Source organism: Antrostomus carolinensis, unplaced genomic scaffold (genome assembly GCF_000700745.2).
Source record: "Antrostomus carolinensis isolate BGI_N321 unplaced genomic scaffold, ASM70074v2 scaffold8174, whole genome shotgun sequence".
NCBI lineage: Eukaryota > Metazoa > Chordata > Aves > Caprimulgiformes > Caprimulgidae > Antrostomus > Antrostomus carolinensis.
Genome location: NW_010308791.1, coordinates 68,789 through 89,554, shown reverse-complemented (window position 1 = coordinate 89,554; position 20,766 = coordinate 68,789). Strand labels below are relative to the sequence as shown.

The following is a 20,766-nucleotide window of genomic DNA, read 5'->3' as shown; positions in this document are numbered from 1 at the left end:
CTGGAGCTGGCAGGTGCGTCCCCAGTAGAGGAGCATTGACTGCTCTCTCTCTTAGATCCCGGAGAAATGCTTCCAGACATGAAAAAACAGCTACCGTTGCCATCTGGAAAGGTTCACTCCTGATTAACCCTTGTTGGGACAGACCAGGGCAACATTTTACCAGGATTCCATTGGTGAGCCCTGTTTAAACACTGCTTTGTGCCTGGAAGTTTTATGGACAACTAAACACAAAATAGCTTTGCCAGTGTTAACATGATACAAGTTGCATTACACTTAAAATGAGCTGTTTATAGCCAGTTGTGGCTGTTTTGCATTTCCAAACTCAAGAGCACAATATACTGCCTTTTTTTATGACAGCGTTTCGTAACGTTCAACCACTGGGTGAGCTGGAAGGACCTGATGTCACAGCCCCTTGGGTGTGCAAAGAACCTGTAGTTTAGGGTAGGGCAGAGCTTTACTTAGACACCAAAATGTTAGGTGCCTTAAAAACGTGTAAAGGAGAAAAACACACCCTTGGCTCCATCAGCACCCAAGAACCCAGGCAGAGGCTGATGCAATCGGCTGCAACTTGCTCAGTTTTTTAAAATGGAGCCAGAAGGTAAATTCATCTTGTTTGTGTTCCTGAAGAGAGGCCAAACAGACTGAAAGCTCTGGGTGGGAGCCTTGACTTGTGAAAGGCAAATCTGAATCGAATGCTAAATTCCAAGTTCCCTATTCAGTTTTTCTCTGCTCCATTTATATGCCCTGTGGATCCCTCACAGCCCATCCTCCTCTCTAGCTAGAGCATAGCAGAACACCTAATAAAATGTGAAGTTTTTCAAATGCTTGCAAAATTTTGAATGTCAGTGGCCCAAACCTTGTTTCTTTTTGCTGTCCCTTTAAGTGAAAGAGAAGAAAACACTAAGGGAAACAAGCTGATGATGGTAATCAAGATTTTCACTTGGAGAAGACTGATGTAAGGTTACTCAAGTCAAGGGCATGTCCTTACTGTACATGGAGCAAGGACCCAAGAGGGCTTCAAGATGACCCTGGAGCAGCTCTCTGTGCTGTGGCACTGCTTTAGAGCAAATACACACATGCAGATGTTCAGAACACTGCCTCACAGCTCTGGGAGTTAGGCTAACTGCTGCTGCTTTGGTAGAATTTCAGTCTCACAGAGGCACAAGTGGCTCTGTCCACTATCATCTCCCATATCTGGGCCCACCTAAGAGCTTTTGGGATCCTGAGAAAAAAGCAGGAGGACAGGGCTGGGATGAAGTGTCAAAGTTGGACAGTGATGCCATCCTGGAGATGTTTGTGCTATAAGCCCCAGTGGTGAGGAGGTATGAAGTCACAGAGGACAAGGAGAGCTCGGGATAGCCTTGTTGGGATGGACAGACTACTGTTGGACACCTTCTCCAGGGTTTCCTTCAGTGCCTAGGGATGGATCCTGGCCCCAGCCTAGCTGTCAGGTTGTGCTGAAGAGCCAGGGCAGGAGGGAAGAAGAGGAAACAGTGGCCACCAGACCTTCCCAGTGTCATAAACTGAAGGTGATGCAGCATGCATGAAAAAGCATGACAAACTTGCACCCAAAGGAAAATAAAAGCCAGAAACTAAATAGCTTTTCTTCAAGCAACAAAGAGTAAAGCAGTGTCAAGAGTGTATGTCTTCCTTCCCTGAGTGGCTTTGAACTCAAGTGGTAAAATCTTGGGAGAGTCTGTAAAAGAATCACTACCTCTGACTGGAAGTATTTGCCATTTGTTAAAACCACTGACAAGCTTATCTCTCAAATCAGATCTGTTTTGCAATTTGAGGAGAGTGCCTGTTATGTAAGATTAGTGTTCCCAAATTTCCCAGCTGCTAAGAACACCAGTTTCCCAGCATTAATGAGACCACGTCTAATATTTTACCCTAATGTGTTAAGTCAGAAGCTGGCATCATGTAAATTAACAAACTCAATTACCAAATCCTATGCAGATATCAACAGAGATGCCAAGAAATCAGGAGGAAGAGGGAGAACTGCTAATGTTTATTTAAATAGAAAATGACAAAATTACCAGGGATAAAAGGCATTTGCAGGCTTCAAAGTGATTCTCACAAAAAAAATCTTACAAAAAGTGAGAGCAGAGCAAAGAAAAAACTCAGAAGAAAGGTCCTTAATGCTGTCAATGTAATGGTCTTGCTTTGCAAGAGAGAACTTGCTGGCAGAGAGAACTCAGGCTGCTAATAAATTATTACATAATTTTTCTTTTTATCATTAGTCACTTCTGATATTCTCTCATTTGTGTGGAAAAAGAGGTGGAGCATCTAGAAATGATGAACACATCTGAAGAAATGAAGACACATTAATCAGACTTACCACCAACACAAGGACGTTCATGAGCCGATCAATGCTCGTCCGTTTAAAAGTTGTTTTTCCACTGTTCTGCATTAGTTTGGTGTCTGGCCCTGGAGAAGAAATGAATTTCAGTAATAAAGCTTAGCCATTCTGAAGCTTATTCCCTCTGAGGCCCCACTGTACTTAACAACATAAATACCCAACACAGCTTTCTTGAAGTCAGGTACATGCAGTTTACAGTGCCGGCAGGAAACTTAGGCAGAAAAAGGTTAAGTCACTTGCCTGAGATTTTATGGAGAGAGTCACATAAAACCTTTAATTCTGGATTTTTATCCTGCTCTCTTCTTTCAACAGTCAATCCTCCCTTTCAGGTTTAATTACTTTTCACAGAATACCTGATACTGCTGTGTTATTGGTGACATATTATACCTCATCTCGCATGTCTACAGCAGTATAGGAACAATAGAAGGTCTATGCTCATAAAAAGCATAGATTTAATGGTCTACAATAATATTATTGATGACCCTGATATTCCAATATGGATTAAAATCACAGAGAAATGATGTGGTATTTCTAATCGAATACACTTATGGGCGAAAAATTTTGAACAAGCCTGGTGAGAGAAAGACTCTGATTGGCCCAGTGTGGGCCAGTAAAGGCAGATTTAATTCAGCTTTAATTTTAAAACAGATTTAATTCCTATATTCATTCTTATCAATTGATCAAGACTTCTCTCATGTACTTTGCTGTATGCATTTCTGAAATAAAAGACTACTGCTTACTAAAGCATTTAATTGAGATGGAATTGAATGCTGTAATGTAGCATTTGCAAAAGTGGTCTTACAGACCACTACAAAAAACTTCAGATTAAAATCCCCTGTAATACGCATAATTTCTAGTTCAGAGTTAAACCAAGGGGTCTCATGTATCATTTTGCTTTTGTTCTTGTACCTGGTAGAAACATATTTTCCAAAGAGTTCCTTTGTGCATACTGGGTGTGATGCACTTCCATGCTAGTGCTGCTGTGTTCTGCAAGTCACATAATTTTTCTACCTACCAGCATAAATAACGAGACCGAAGCACCACTCTGTGTTCCTAATGGTACAGCCCCTCAGCAACATCTTCTCATTGTCCAGGGCATACTTCTCTCCTCGTAGAGTAAGTGTTCCTGTGAACTTATCCAGTTTGTTATTTGGTGCCTCACATTTGACTTCACCTGTAAAAGGAAGTTAAAAACAAAAATCGAAAAATTGGCCCGCACAAAATCCCAGAATCCCAGAATGGTTTGGTTGGCAGGGACTTTCAAAGATCATCTAGTCCAACCTGCTGCTATGGGCAGGGACATCTTTCACTGGATTGTGTTGCTCAAAGCCCAATCCAACCTGGCCTTGAACACTTCCAGGGAGGGGGCATCCACTTCTCTGGGCAACCTGGGCCAGTGTCTCACCAACCTCATAATAAAAAAATGCATTCCTTATGTCCAATCTAAACCTATCCTCTTCCAGTTTAAAACCATCACCCCTTGTCCTGTCACTACAGGACTTGGCAAGAGGTCTTTCTTTATCTTTCTTTCAGACCCCTTTATATATTGAAAGGCTGTAATAAGGTCTCCCCGGGGACCTTCTCCATGCTGAATAACCCCAACTCTCTCAGCCTGTTCTCATAGAAAAAATGGAGAAATTCTCTGTTTTCTAGTTTCTAGTATGTACAGAATATACTTTTTCAATACTGCATTCTCAAGCTGTTCCAATATTTCACAGTCCACTCCTGACTCTGTTGTTCCCATCTTGTATCCTGTGTTTACTGATGTGGGATATTGCTCTTTCCCCATATTCATGTCATAATCCAATGAACCACAATGAACTGGGATTTATCCTATTCTTTGAACATGGCAGTTTTTTACTGACAGAGTACAAAACAAAGTTTCCACAGCTTTTGTGTGGATGAGAAGAAACGTTGAACCAGCAACATACTTTTAATCCTTTCACAGCAAGTTCATAGTGGTAGGATGTCACTGGATAACTTTAGCTGAAAGTGCTGACTTCACATAATTTCTATTCAATTTTCTTTAAAAATGTAGGAGCCCAAGCAAGAAAAATCATAGCCTGAAGGCTGCAGAAGAGTAATTAAATGAGGTGTCTTTGTTCACTGTTTTTTAATTTAATCTGTTTCATAACTTAAGTCCCAGTGGCACATGAAAAAAGATACCCCTACCTTCTTTGGCCATACAGCTGACACTGTAAGTAATTGGAGAGCCTGTTTCTATTTCCATTTATATTTGTTTCTTGTAATAAAATGTGTTCACACAAAACTGTAAACACAGATACTTTGGTATAAAAATTATTATTCATATCAACATCTGCACCTGACATTTAAAGATTCAAAGCAGAGCCCTGTGGATGTATTGAAAAGAACTGGGAAATACAAATACACCTTACTGAAAGGGAATCCAAGAGTTCAGTCGGTTCACTTAATCAGCAGAAACATTAAAGTTACTTTGTTTGCAGGCTGCAAATATCTACATAAGGACTAGCATTTGCACAGAATACAGCTCTTCCAGTTGTTCTCAGACAAAACACACCAGGTTCAAGAGACTGGAAAGAGAATTGAGATAAGTCCAGAGGAAAAGTACAACTTTAAGTATAGTGGTAGTCTCCTCCACTGCAAATTTTAAAATCAAGAATGGATGTTCTTTTCATAGAAAAGCAGCTCTACTCTGGGGCAGATAAATCATCAGACTTGAAAGATGAAATGATCAGGAAATTCTGTGACATATGTGACATCAGAGCTCAAGGTAACAACTATGCTGATCTTCTATTTTATCATCTAGTTAATCCAAGAGCAATCAAACCTATAACCCATAATTCCTAAAACTCTTCAGTAGCCAGACCCATCTCACTGGAGCCCTTGCAACCTCTTGAAAAGCACCAAGAAAACAGAGGCTTTGCAGTGCAACGTGAAACACAGGACAATGAGACTTTGGTGAATGAAACCCAGGGCATGATCCCCCAAAGGAAGACTGTGCCTCTCCTCATGCCAGCTCTGGGACAACACTCCTGCGAGTACCTTGCGTGTCAATATCTACATCTGCTTTCCAGTAAATGGATAGGTCTGGGTTACTGCTATGCTGATTTTGAGATCAGAAGAGATTCATCCAAATTAGACTGATCACAAAGAAGTGAGAAGCTCTGGACACTCACCTAATACACCTGCACTGACCTCAGTAACTCTGCAGCTGAAGATATCTCATAAGGCACCATGCCTCCTGTCTCCTCCTCCCATTAACACCAAGAAGATACCTGAATGCATTTCACCTGAAAGAGTTAAATACTGCCAAGTCTACATGTTATAAGTAGCAAGTAACCGAAAATTATTGTTTCCTTTCTCATTTCCCAGTTCCCCAAATCAAATAAAGTTCAGCATTTTGCAAGCTTCTTCCTTATCTGAACCATCGCGATGTCAACAAACATCGTAACTCATATTAAGCATTCCACTGAGTGCTGCTCAACCCTGTTCTCTCTTCCTGTCTTCAGAAGTAATTAGATAAAGAGTTACATAAATATTTAAATACTTCTACAGAGGTTTGCTGGGGAAATGCAAGGTTTGGTCTGATTCCAGGCACTCTTCGCAGTACTCTGCCAAATATAAATCATCCTGGGAAACATTTTATTCATTTTAAGTATTGCAAAGAGGGCACTTTTATTTACAATATAACTAAAATAGAGATTTAAAGGACAAATAAATATTTTATTTAAAAAAAATTAATTTCCAAAAATATTTCAAAATATTTTTTAATTATGCATTTTCAAGAATGCAATATCCTTAGATAAGCATTACACAGAAAATGCTTGAAAAATTATTTAAGATTAAAATTTTGCTTACAAATTGATACACACTGCAGCCTCTTCAGGAAAACAATTGAGGCATGCCACTCTGACTATTTAGGGATGGCTCATTCCTGGTGCTCAACATAAAGCATCTCATTGCACCTGTAAAAACATATTTCTCAAGACTTTAAACACTCAGAACCTCAGCCATCAGTTCAGAGAAATCCTGATGTACTGAGCTGACACTCAGCTGAGACCACACATATTATTTCATAAAACCTAAGTGCAGAAAGCAAAAGAAAAGCCCATGACTTTGGATGACTCTACCAGAGACAGTCCCAGCTATGCTAACTCTCTGCCACGTCCCCACCATTTGTCCTGGAATCATTCAGTTATTTCAAAGAGAATTTTTTTTTTTAAATTATTTTTCCTCTTTATCTAAAAATATTTCCTGAGAGACTGCAGTCCTTGAAACTTTCCAAGGACTGCAGGACTCACTCCACCCTTTTCCATACTGACCCCATAATCCTGCCCTCATACTGAAGCCAGCAGGGCACTGCAGAGCGTGACTAACACCACTTGGTCTGTTCTCCCATCCTCTCTCTGCAGATAGATGATGTGTGAGCATGGAGTATTCTGATTTTGACAGATCTGGCTCCTTTCTGTGTATAGGCTGCTATATATTCCCTTGTGTCCACTGATAGGATGTGTGGGAACAGTTCAAAGCTGCACCAAGGGAGGTTTAGACTGGACATCAGAAGACACTTCTTTTCCGAGAGGGTGATCAAACACTGGTACAGGCTTTCTAGAGAGGTGGTCAATGCCCCAAGCCTGCCAGGGTTTAAGAGGCATTTGGACAATGCCCTTAACAACATGCTTTAACTTTTGGTCAGCCCTGAATTGGTCAGGCAGTTGGACTAGATGATCATTCCTAGATGGTCCCTTCCAATTGAAATTATTCTATTCTATTCTATTCTATTCTATTCTATTCTATTCTATTCTATTCTATTCTATTCTATTCTATTCTTTATGTGATATACAAAACTGTTGAGAAAGGACATGTTGCCCATTAAACACACGTGCACTGTTTGTCTTTAAATATCTTAAAATACAGTCTTTATTGTGGCATCGAGAGAGGAGAGAAATGCTGGTAGGGCAAGGCTTCAGGCTGTCAAGCAGTCACCTGTCCTGTGTGCATAGCTAGTCCTCAGGTCTGTATGGTGTCTGGAAAGTGCCGTTGCTCAGAAACTAAAATGTAATTGATGCATCGCTGCATCAACGTAAAAGCACAGTGTGAAAATATTTTGAGATCAGAACTAAGCATGCAGTTTTGGGAAAACAGTTTCTACTGTGCAATTACATGAACACTTGTATTGAAGTTTGATGTGGACAGTCTCAACATGAACAGATAGATGCTAAAGGAAAGTGTGCAGCCAGAAGGAGAAATACCATCAATGCAGTTTCAGGTTATAGCCATGCAGGGCAAACGGGGACCTCTTTCTCTATGTGTGCTGTTTATATCTCTTGTACAGACTGCAATGTATCCATTCTGTTTTCCTGACACTGCATCCAGAGGACTCCTAGCAGGGAGTGGAGACAGCCTGGAAGGAAGGCTTCCAAACACTCTCTGGACTCTAGTGTTTGGGCAAATCCTCTGGAAAGTGTATTTTCCATGTAGACTCACCATTGAACTCTGTCAGTTTCTGAAGATCTTCTCCCAGCTCTGCAGTGATTGTCAGTGCCTGCTTCACTTTCAGGTTTGTTTCACTGAAACAAATAACATGAGACAAAAACATGAACTGAAAGTCCTACATGAACTGAAAGTTCTCCCTCAAAGTCATTTCTGTTCTTGAGGACAGTCTTCTCCCTTAGACATCAGATGGACCATGCCATCATTGTCCTTTTTTACCTGGCCAAAGACTGTACTTGTCTCTTTCAGCCGCAAAGACAGGAAAGCTAGAAGAATTCTGGACATGGTACCATGGTACTAAAGAGAGTGAGGTGACTGTCTTCTCATTTTCACAGTGCAAGACCAGGCATCTCAGCTCCCTGTGCAGCTCACTCTCTATCCTGCCACTCATACCACTGAACCCTGAGGTACCTGAGCATATAGGAGATCTTCTCCCATGGTGTTCAGGTTCTGAACAGTACTCAAGTCATGGGACTAGCTATCTGAGGAGTTGGAAATGCAATGTCAAAGAAACAGTGTGTTTGTTCAGGGCCTCCTGGCACTTGCATGTACAGGAACTACAACCTCATTTTTCAGCAGATATCAGATGGGTAAAGTCCAGAGGGCTATCTGTAGGGTATCAGGAGAGACACAATTTATTGGTCTCTCTGGTCTTGCTTAGTCCTTCAAGCTGATGATAGCTCGAGGAAATGCAGAATAGGTAATGCAAATTTGGCCATAAAGATGAGGTCACATCCAGTTTATTCCAATTAATACAAATTAGTTGCAGCCCTCTGACCTGTGGTCATTTGTGCCCTGCAGTGAGCAAAGTTTGGAAGCCTTTGCAGTGTGCATGCATTAATATTATGGTATAGCAGTCCAAAAGAGATTACTGGAGTTATTTGTTATAATTATCTCACCCAGATAACCTGGCTAAGAGGAAAGACTAAAGGAGACATGAGAAACATAAATCTCCCAGTGACTTGGAATATTGCAAGAATACATTTCAAACTAACTCTCAAGTGCTAGAAGGACTGTCACTGAAACTAAAAAGTCTACTCCTTACATGACTTTTGCACTGAAAAAGGCAAAAGTATCCACCAGAAGATGTTATTTTCAAGTTACCTACTCAAAGTTCATTCTGTGTATTAGGAAACTCCTGCTACAAAACCTACTGCAGGTAAGGTTGCAGCACCCAGGGTCATCAGAGAAGCACCCAAACTCACTTACCCGTCCAGTTCAGCTGTCTCAATGTATGTCAGGCTGTGCGGCTCACTGCTTGATAGTAACAGTAGATCAGCCTGCACACAGACAGACAGACTTGGCATGAGTTCACACAGTCAGAGGGCATGGCATCGCAATGCTACATGTGGTTTCTGCACACTTCAGGTCTCTGAGGCAGTTATCATCACTACTGACTCATTTTCTTATGAGTGATAAGAGTAATTACAGAGACTAACTGCAAGCATTATGGAGAGAAACACTACTCACCGTCACAAAGTTGTTGTTTTCTAATTTTATTATATCCCCCACTTGGACATTCATCCATTTTTCATCCTTTAACCTGCAAGAAAACTCTGAGTAAGTAGGACATAGAGTGAACATCACTTGGGAATGTAGGATACTGGGCTCTTCTGAAGCCAGTCTGTAGGTGTCATCAGGACTTGGGCTTTTGATAAGATGGAGCAGGGTCTGCCATTTGGCTGGACTCGATGATCTTAAAGGTCTTTTCCAATCAAAACGATTCTATGATGCAGCCTGATCCATGCTAAGCTAAGGGACCACTACCATATAAAAAAGCAGTAACAGGGGTTGAGGTGACCCATGCAGGGTTGAGATCACTCCCCACAATAGTAGCACAGTCCATGTGCACTTTCTGCACTAACTACTCCCTTCCTTCTCCTAAAGGGCCACATTGCATCAGGAAAAAACTCTACTTTGTGTAACAGACTTCCCAAATATCTGGGAAAATTGCCAGTTGTGTTAGTTTTTCTAAGTGGTATTAACAGTCAGAGCAACAGATCTGGTTCTGTGTGGGCCTGGCTGTCAGGAAGGTGGTCACAAGTGCTTTGGTGGTGCATGTGCCTACCTAAGCCCATCTCTGCAGTGGCTTTCACAGCACTAAGCAAGATGTGCATGGAGACAGCCAGCTAAACTGCAAGCATGAACGTAACCAAGTCATGATAGCTGTATATGCAAAATCTAGAGGTGAGAAATATCAAGAGCTATATCAAAACAGGACGGGGTATTCAAGCTTGAGTTCAGCCCAGCCTTGTTTTTACAATGTTGGCCAGAGCTGGGCAGGACTCATGGTTTTTAGTTTTTGAACAAAGGCAAAATATTAGAAAATTTCTATTTCAATTTGTTTCCTAGACACAGTAACTAACACTGTAAACTAAGAAACTAGTTTACTTAGCAGAAAGCACAAAAAAGTACGTTCCTATTCTTCAGTTTCCAGTTATATTTTTAACTGTTTTGTCATCTGCTGGAGTTTACACAACATACTGCTATCTATAGTACGGAAAAAAAAGTCACCAGAGACTTCACAGCTGTCTACAGCTGTGTCCTACACACAGTTGGACTCCATGGAGCCGCAAGTAAACAGCACATCTGTCTGCCACAAAAGCCAAAGCCTCTGCTGTTTTTTTCTGCGGGAAAGAACACTGTTAGCAGTACAATGTCCAAAGCTCACAGCTGAAATGTTTTGAGTACGTATAAGCCAGAACTGCTACACACACTCAAAGTATTATGACATGTATGAGGAAGCTATTCCTGCTTCTTAATTTAAAATAACTTGTTGATGATGCCTAGTTTTGTTTAATGCAGAAATAAATGCTATGAACACAAATGAACATTGGAAGATAACCTCGCTTGTTATTTTTAGGGTAAGGAGTAAAATAATACAATACCCTGAAAGTATCACTTATTTAAACATATATATTTATCCAGGAACAGAAAAAGTTTACTTTTTGTCAGTGCAAGGTCACAGCCATGATACCTGCACTGACTGTGGTAGATGTCTCTTGGGTTCATTAGTCAGACACATAGTCCATAACTGCATAGTGAACTAATGGTGTGAAAGACAATTCAATTTCAAATTATTTAGTGATCCTTGCAAATCACACAGAAAAAAAAAATATATATTATTAATAAAATGCTCTGCCTGGTCAAAATTAAAGCAAAAAGAAAAGGACTTACATGCCATTGATCAGGACCTGGACTGGACGGTTGTTGACATGTTTGTCGCTTTTGTGTCGATTCTGAAATTTTGATCAGTATGTTAAAAGGCATTTCCAGGAAACCAAGCACACAAGAGCTGTAGGCAGTTCATTAACATTTTAGGTTTTCACCCAGCTGGCTGAATGGGTCAGGCAGATTAGAGTAATAAATGAGGCATAGTCAAGCCCATGATTACACTAGTAATATATGGCACAACTGGACTGCGAAGAGCAACAGGCAACATGGAGCGAAGAAGAAGGGTAGAGTTTCCGATGTCACTTAGCACAGTCCTGACTCAACTGGTGTTGGTCCTGCCCACCACAGTTTTGTTAAGCATCCAGAGAAATCCATTCCTCTGCTCTGATATAGAAAGTGGTCACAGATGTTCTGTCATTGCTCCCTGGGACAACATCTCGCTGCCTCTCATCTGCCTACTTGGAAAGTTGCACTGAGTCTCCAGAGAGCATCAAAATTATTTAATAACAAGAGAAAATCAGATGCTAAACTCAGCTCAAACATCACCCTGTGAAGTCAATGGGACTTTGACCATTAGCTTTGATGGCAGCAGACTTTGGCTGCTGTGCAAGTTTGAAAGTATCACACACAGGTTGTATGCTTACTTCCCACCAAATGTTTTTACTGCCTACATTGCAGCTAGATGGCAGAGAATGAGTTCTCCAAAGTGGAAGCCTAAGAATAGACTTATGTGCATGCTTCCAGACACATCTACCAGTGACCACATTTTCAGAGATGCTGAGCAGCTTCACAGAAAGTCAATGAAGCTGCTGGGCTGCTCAGCAGTTTGGAAATTCAAGCCTCTTTTTAGGTAGTGAACCATAGATTTGGGCATCTAATCTCAGAACCCATTTGGCTACAGATCAGTTCTCCAACTGCTTGCTACTGTCTGTGTTTATTTTAAGTGGTTTGCTTTAGTCACTGTGCTGAAGAATCACAGGCAAACTCCAAAGTACAGGTCAGCAACACTGATCTTACAAAATCATCGATGGCATCCTTGACTCCCGATACAGCCAGCACCAGCACTAGGGGTACCACCGTTGTAAACCAGGACAGCGAGGAAATCTGAGGAATCAGCTGTAGGAAGAAAAGATCTGAGTTGAGAAATTTCCTGCCAGTTCAGCAAACAGATGGAAACAAAACACTGTTTTCTGAGGAAGCTGCAGATAACATTTTTTTCTATTGTATCTGCATACAGAATAAAGACAGAAAGGCAACTCTATCACTTATATGCGACCCAACAAAGGTGGGACAGCCAGGCAACCCACGCCTTGCTTACAAAACAAGCTGTAACTTAGGGTATAAGCATGGAGCTGTCAGGAAGTGCAGTGGGTTGCTCTTTCTTGTTGTTTGTAACATTAGGATTGCAAAGTGCCCTGTGGATTTTTCTGGAGGCACTGACATGGGCAAGCCTGCTGTGAGGGACCCAGAGCTATCGGAGCAAGGCCTGTTGTGCCAAGCCTTCAACGCTTCTCGTTTTCATCAGTAACTCTTTGCATTTTGCTGAAGTAAACTTCATATCAATAAATAACATACAGCTGTTGCCAGGGCTGACCTTGCTCTTCCAAGATCAACAGAGCCATTTTTATTTCCCACATCTTCAATAGTGAGAAGACCCAGGAGTTGAAGGTGACTCTGTCATGCCTTCAGTGATGCAGAGATGGATGTCTTAGCCCACCGTAGTTCTCCCCTTCCTCCAGAAAACCAGCACTAATGATAGAATCAATGGGACACCAGCATCACTGTGTCCATCAGACTGCATTTGGGCAGTGTCAACTCTATGTGCATTGTGAAGTTGACAATTATGCCACTTAAGGGTGGAGACCTGCTCTTTGAGATTTCTCCTTCTGCTGCACTGTCACCACCCAGATCCCACCAGCACCACCAAATCCAGACAGGAGAAATTATGTTCAGAGGCAAACACAGCTCTGCTCAGCTATGGAGGCTGCAGACACATAACTGCTACCTTCTCACCTAACTGGGAATATCCATGTCCTACTGGGCTGTGCCAAAGGAGTAGAGAGGCAGAGTCCCCACAGCCAACCTATCACATCCACTCCTGATGCAGGAAGAGACACTCCCAGTGCTACAGGGATGGAGTGAGTGGGTGGAAGACAGAAAAAAAATAAATGGAGGAATATGTAAATATAAAAGACTAATAGCTGTCCTCTTTAGCCTACCTTGATGCAGGCAGCAGAAAAAGCTGTGTGCTTTTATATACAGTCATTCCTAGATGGTTCGGCAAAAGACACAGCTGAATAATTTAAGGTAAATAGTCTGAAATACTATGAATTTGATAGACAAACAGCTAGAGTGCAGTACAGCAACGCAGGAATGGTGCTGTCAGCTCAGTTGAAAAGGCACTTTCACTATTTTCTTTAAAAATATATGTGGGCTGATACTTCCCAAATTTGTTCCATGTAAATAAGCAAAGAAGATTGTATGTGCTTTGCTACAGGCTTAACAAAATTTTGCCTATGCTTTTTTGAGCTGAAATTGAAAAGAGCATTTGAAAAAGGTAATTTTGTAAACTTGTGTGCACTGAAATGGTCAAATTCAAAATAGCATACTCAAAACATAATAAAAATTATACCCTTTTTAAAAATAACATGTATTCCAGTATGACTCAGCAACAACAGAGTGCACTGTATTTATCCATATTCTAGCAAAGTGCAAAGGGGCAGAAATCCTGATATGAATTTATCCGGTGTGTTCAGCTTTCAGACAGAGCAGTTATTGCCAACAGCGATGGACAAAGTGCAACTCAATGCCATTATGAGCCATGGGGTTCAACGGTGTTGCCAGGCTGTATTAGACACCTTCCTCACCCCGATGAGCAGGGAGCAGCAATATTCAGCTTTATGCAAACTAGCTGCAACCTTGAGCCTTCCTGATGTTAACTCCTTCCTTCCCAGGGAAACCAGTACAGGTCACAAAATTGTTGTTCTTCTTGCTGTTTCATTTGAGACTCCCAATGGAATTTGCCCTTAATCCTATGGATAAGAGACAACTTCCTCTTGTACTACAGGAGGAATAAGTAATGTAAATCCAAGGACAGCCAGGAGCACTCAGATGTAGATGCAAAGGGGTAGGAGGACCGGGCATGAAAAAGGTCCACAATTTGTTGAAAAATTTAATTAAATTTTTTTCTTCCTTTAGTTCAAACCTCATATCCAAAGGTGAGAAAGGAAATTGGTTTTTTTCTGCCCTACTTCCTATCTAGTTTAAGGTTTTACTAAAACACTAATTCATAACAGGCATATAGCTTGCACTTTATTACAACAATCAGTACATAGACCAGCTTTGATAACAGACAGCACAGTCTGCTAGAAACAACACAGTGCATTCATACCTGCAAAATCAGCAAGAAAAGAAAGTAAGCATTGGCTATTCGCTGAAACTGTTCAAACAGGTTGAGAGGCAGGAAAGTGAAGAAGTTGTATTTTGATGTTTTAATTGAATTGTTCTGTAGGGGAAAAAAAAAGAAAAAAATAGAATCAGTAAAACAGGAAACAAAATTACAGCACAACCCATTTCAACTGTGTTTTTACTCGCTTATATTTAGCAATAGTATTGTTTCCAACAGCATCTCAAAAAACATTTCCTTTTCCCCCACACAGTCATGTCGAGCCTGGATAAACAGACAGAATTCCTCTCGGAACTGGTGAAAACATGATGCTCAGTTTATGAAAGTGCAACAGCAGGTAGATACAGGTACATGTAGTCACTCACAGAGACGCATTGTCTCTTTATTAATCCCTCCTCTTACACGATGCACAATTAAAAACTGTAACCAAGGCGTAAGACATTTTGCTGGTAGTGTCTACCAAGCAGTGTCAGAAAATACATGCTAGGTCAATTATCTATAACTTGTCTGAGACTTTGAAGCACCATTCGGCTGGACAACCCCTCAGGAGCTATAGGTCACCCAGCAGCAGAACATGACATTATTATTTTCAGCTGACTCAGCAGCCTCTCAACTCAGTAACTTGGAGCAGTGGCTTGTTTCTATTCCATAAAGATCACTTTAACATCGTGTTGTGCAAACAGCCACTAATAGAAGAACTCACCATTTCCGTAAGCAAGTTGCAGCTTTGTTCCCTATTTCCAGTTTCCTTTTCTAATTGCAGATGGCCTTTCCAGCCTCCAACAACACCTGCTCCCTTATCCATCCTCTAAAAACCATAGAAAGACCCAAGCTAGAGATTACAGAACAGGGTATTTTTTTCCCTGAAGACCAGAACTCTCTGGTCCAATTCTTGCCACCTAGTAGACAGGCTCAATCTGTCATATTGAGACCACCAGCTTGGGCTGTCCCTTCAGTTTTCAGGTGTGCTAGACTTCCTTTTTAGATTAATTTTATCAAGCACTCATCCAGGGTTAGTCCTGGATGAATATATGCCATCTGTTGCTAACACAACTAAGATTTTCCCCCTTGAAGCTCTACAGAAAATGCCTGTTAACCCTCTCCCAGGGAACCTAAGGTGTGACAACACAAGGAGGCAGGTATTACACAGTGCACCTTCATTCAGTAATACATTTGCTGTTTCAATGGAAGAGAAAAATGGTGGGTTTAGTACTGTAATAGCATTTAGATACTGCTAAGCTGGTGGGAGGACAGGAGCTGTATGAAGTATGAATCACAGGCCACTTCCAATTCATGCATTAATCCAGGAACTGGACATCTAAACTGATACATATCAGCATGTTTCTGACATTAAACCAATTATTTAAGATCACCACCATAGGGTGTGTCCTGGGGAGTTATTCCATAAGGTGTGTATGGGGGAAGCTATTCCATTTTAGGCAGTTACTCGGTTTCTAGCTACATCCAGACATAAAGTACAGCAACATTCTTTAGTATTAGCTTCATGTTTTAGCCCTCATACAAGCCAATGAATAACTCTCTGAAAGAGCAGAGATGGAAACGCCCTTTATGGAAGAGATAGCCAAATCGTCCCGTTGATTGCACTCCAGCAAGAAAAGATGTTTATCAGTGATCATCCCATAAACAGTATTGCCTGTCTTCTGGCATCATTTAGCCATCTCCGGGTGTGGTTAACTCTGCCTGTGATCTAAATGTAATGACACATAGTTAAATTTGGATTATTTCCATTTTTTTTTCATCGTGGGATATGTGCTGCATACAGGCTGCACAGACATGGCTAAAACAGAAGCAATGGAACAGCAGCCTCTTCTGCAGACCCAACATACAGCGAATTAAATTACTTGACAAGTCTCTGTCCACTAGACACAGAGTCTGGCAGATTTTTTAACAAAACCTGGATCTAAAGATGCTCCCTTCCCCTGAAGAAAAATATCACAGTCACTTACTTAAAAAAAGCTAAGACAGTTTCTGCAGGAAAAAGTAAGTACAGGGGACCTGACCTTTGTGCATCAACTGATTTCAAAGGGTCACATACAACATGGGAAAAACTATTCAGTAAACACTCACATGAAGTTTATAGATCTTTGCCTACAAAAATCTCATAGGGGAATAAGAAAAGAATAGAAGTGGTTTATTTAAATTCCTGCCTTCTATTTCTGTCCATTAATTACGTCAGGAAAACCACTACATGAACCAGAGTCATTCATTTTGTTTCCTATTGCCATTAGGCATGGTAAAAACCCCAGACATAACAGCTTCCAAATGCTTTAATGCAGGAATTTGGACATCCAGTATTTTCTCTGTTGTAGTTCAGGACTGTGATATTGTTTGACATACACTGTCTTTGGGGACACTGAGATACTACAAACCTCAGTGTAAGGACAGTGGGTATTATAGTGGATCTTCTAATTATTCTAGAATCTATAATTAAAACTAAGCACTAGAAAAAAAATAATTCCTCCTAATCACTATGAAGATTTCTAATTCAACAAGTAACATGTGTGTGGCCCTTGGGGGCTACAGGAATATCAATATTAAATGATAAACACAAACTAGGGAAAACTTCAGGCTTTCTGGTTCAAAGCTCTGCATTCCCACATCACAGATACAGTTGAAGCTCTGTGCAAGACATCATTTATGTTTTCATGCAATACTCCAGGGGTACATGCTTTGACAGCTCAGGCTCTCGACTGACTTCACAGAAATCTGTTGCCCTCTGCTCTTGATCTTGTCCCATTCTGTGATGCTCAACACCATCACAACCTGTCACTCCTTCAGAGCTGTACCAGAATCTGACTTTGGGATGGGGAGGGGTACTACGGGAACCTACAGCACCATAGTGTGTTAAACAGTCCATACACAGCCATCATTTTATAGGCAATGCGTCTAACCATCATCCTCCTTCCCTCCCCCATGCTCTGTCTTCAGTGAGGGAGAGTCCCATCTGGGAAAAGTGATGGAGAGGAAAAATCTTTGAAGCAGCCATTAAGTATTGAGAAGCCTTAGAAGAGCTTCTGGTTCTCCTATAAATTTATAAAAATAAAACATCCAAGAAAAGCAGCTCTATGGGCTGAGCACAAAGATGGGACTCAAGAGCTTTTCACTTACTCCCAGATCTGCTCTAAAATTCTGGTTGACCATGGGCAGCCCCTGAGTGCACCTGTGTCCCAAACAAATAGGCATGTGCATAGTTACCCTCTGTCAGCCTCAGGCTCTCCAGATGCAAAGCTTGACAGGAGAGTAACTTCCTCTGTGAGTGAGGGATTATTCTCATCTGCTCTTTTCAGGGGCTAGATTCACACCTCCTGAAGGTGTGACTCCACCAAAATGCTTTCCCTAAGAATAGTCCTCATCATGCCACAGTTACACAAGTCCAGATCTGGCAGATAAGTTGTTACTTTGGGGGTGTTTTCAGAAGCCTGCCTGTGACATCCAACCGCAGGCAAACACTCAGCAGATGGCTCCTACCTTTGTTCGCTGAGCAAACAAATAATTTCCTCGCCATAAAAGTCACTGGAAACAAGAGACACTTCTGCTTTTGAGGCCATATTACAGAGGCTAAAGGGTGACAATCGGAAAAGGCAGGGTACGGCAGGGTATTGGCCATCTGAATTTTTACCCAGGGTCAGTGACATATTAGTTTCTAGCAGCTGGACAACACGGCTGAAAGCAAATCCTATCGAAATCTGGACGGTCCCACAGGGAATTGCTGTGCCACAACACCTGGCAATTTCACTGGTACCTGTGCAGCACAAGGTACAGACCAATGAAGCAGCTGAGAAGCAGAAATGGCTTTCCCACGTGCTTTGATAAAGCCTTGCAAGGAGGTGGCAGGAGTACAAATCAAGGGCACTCTGTTTAACTGCAGCAGCCCAAGCTGAAAGCACACAGCTGCCATATGCAGAAATGTGACCACAGGGCTGTGAAGGACAAATTTAATAAACCTGTTTTAAGCCTATCAATCAAGTTCACTGCCTTATTCCTGATGGTGGGCAGCAGCCTCAACTCAACAGAAGACTGAGGAAGGTCAACAGGATGGTGATGGGGTACATCTGGTCCCTGTAAAGATCTCATCCTGCCTCCCAGAAGTAAAAGACTGGCCAAACGCTTGAAATGAACCAATCCATTTCTAATCCACCCTCCTTTTTTTTTGTTTTGTTTTGTTTGTAACAGTTTTGGGAATTTCTTACATATGTAACTCCTCAACCTTCTCCTGGCAGCAATAATAAAGTGAGTCCCAAGATCCCATCACACATTGGGTATTTCAGTAAGGTCTCTAGGAAACTGTGGTCACTAGTTGTGTTTTCCTACACTGTTCCTTCTGCCTGGAGTCATCCCATCACAGAGCTGTTAATCTGTGTAACATTACTGTGGTGTGTGTCCTCATCATGGTGGTGCAGAGGAGGACCCAGGGGCAGATGGAGGTGGCTTGATGACCTTACGCCATCACTCACAGGCCAAGTGCAGGTTCTAAACGTCCTGTCTGTTAGTCATCTCCTTTGACTACACTGTCTTCTGCTCCTGCTCAGCTTAGTACCTGAAGCTGCTGGCAAGCAGGGAAGAGAAGTCAAGGGGAGCACTGATGACTGGTGCAGGGGAGGCAAACTCCAAACCATCATATCCTCTTCATTAAGGTGTCACACAACCAGACTCCCAACCAGTACAGTAGGAGTTTGTCTCCATGAAGTTTAAGCCAAGATGAGGAGTGGAGGACCTGGTCCAAGGGTGTCCATGGACTTCACTGCAGCTCATGTCTGTCACAGCTCAACCTTTCTGTGCTTGTCAGGGCCCTAATATGATATCCATCTACTACCCTTGTCCAGGGCTCAGGAGCTCACTTAAGCCCAGCTGTGGGCTTTCAGTTATGCAATAGGAGTACAAGTCTCCAGCTTGATATCTGTCCTATTTTACCAGATGGACCTACCCAGCTCCACCTCCTGGATGCCCTTTGGACCTATGGTGTAGTCTTGCCTTCGGACCCATCTCCTGCCACTCCTGACTTGGGCTCCCTAAATGGACCTTGGACCTGGTTCATCACCTCACCTTGTCTGGGATGGTCAGGATGGGCCCCATTACTAGCATCCCGCCCTGTTCCCCCTGACCAGATGCTGCAGGACTGCACTCTGGTCAGTGAGGGCATTGCCTGCACTGTGGTCCCCTCAGCTCCCAGCTCTTTCCTACTCATAGGGCAGCCCTGCTCTGGCTGCTCCCTGGCAGTATCTCAGGTGGTCTTCAGATTAATCCAGCTAACACCCTCCTAAATGCAGAAGAAGCAGTGGAGGTTGCTGCTGTAGTTATTGCTTCAGGGGCTACACAGACCTCTTTTCACATGATCAGACATCACTCCTTTCAGCCTTGGGCATGACAAACACTAGGAAACGCTTGCAGGTTGAGAATGGGAAAAGAGGGCAGCTGTTGCCATTATCCTGACCACACTGAGAAGGTCCTTCAAGGTAATCCACCAGGCATCCTTCTCAGGTCGCAGAATACAAGGGAAGGAGGTGGAGAAGAGTCTAAACCTACTACCAGGTTTAGACTACCAGTCTAAACCTACTACCTTCTTACTCTCCAATTAAGTTTCAAAGAGATAAGAACTCAGCTGCTTATCCAGCCCAGGGCAATGCATATTGGCCATAAGAAGTTATATACATCCCTCCTATTTCAATAGAGAATTCATCAGGTGACCAGGGAGAACAAAAGCAGAGTCCAAGCAAGCCCCCTTGCTGCTGGCCGTGCAGAAAGGATGCTGGTTTGACCCTAGATCCTGATCCAAGATGAAATTTATCATTGACTCATGGGCCCTGCATTTCCTCTCCTATTGTCTGAAAGCCAATTTCAAAGTAGTTTCCGCAGCCCTCTCTGACGTCCCAGTGCAGCTGTGCTAAATTCCAATGTGAAAATGAAGAAATAAAAGGGAATTGGGACCAGAGCAAACACTAAAAACCTTCAGAAGATATTTTCTTCTCCAGATTGTCAACAGAGAGCCCATCATGGTGGATCCACGTGGGACAGTCCCCTCTGCAGCTGTGCTGGGGACAGTGCAGACAGATTGAATTGCCTCAGATAAGAACCTTGATTAAAGCACTTAAACCTTTGTGGACCACGTCTGGCACCCTGCATTTCACTTTATTTCAGTCTTTACACAGGCAAATCTCTTACTGGTCAGGAAGGACCTTCCTTTCTGCAGTGTGAATAAACACAGGATTAGGACTTGACTTTTCATTTTTACAGACCTATATTGAGTCCTTTTTTGTGCTGCACTAAGTGCCTTTGCATGCCACTCATTCACACTTGGCTTCTGAGTCATTCTTAACTAATTTTGTGAGCTGGT

The 20,766-nt window shown here is 42.1% G+C and overlaps 1 protein-coding gene across 1 annotated transcript in view; it reads right to left on the bottom strand.

Annotated features, from left to right (window-relative positions):
• Positions 1-19,517, bottom strand: part of LOC104523352 (phospholipid-transporting ATPase ID) — a gene marked incomplete at its 3' end in the record, with an annotated part of 46,128 nt that extends 26,611 nt beyond the window's left edge. Inside the window, exons 1-9 of the mRNA XM_029084477.1 lie at positions 19,479-19,517; positions 14,400-14,513; positions 12,026-12,124; positions 11,012-11,073; positions 9,305-9,377; positions 9,044-9,114; positions 7,829-7,911; positions 3,375-3,533; positions 2,339-2,427 (exon numbers count right to left, since the gene is read on the bottom strand). Of these exons, the coding sequence (XP_028940310.1) occupies positions 2,339-2,427; positions 3,375-3,533; positions 7,829-7,911; positions 9,044-9,114; positions 9,305-9,377; positions 11,012-11,073; positions 12,026-12,124; positions 14,400-14,513; positions 19,479-19,517 (789 nt within the window). The remainder of the gene's footprint in view (positions 1-2,338; positions 2,428-3,374; positions 3,534-7,828; positions 7,912-9,043; positions 9,115-9,304; positions 9,378-11,011; positions 11,074-12,025; positions 12,125-14,399; positions 14,514-19,478) is intronic.
• Positions 19,518-20,766: the final 1,249 nt, after the last annotated feature.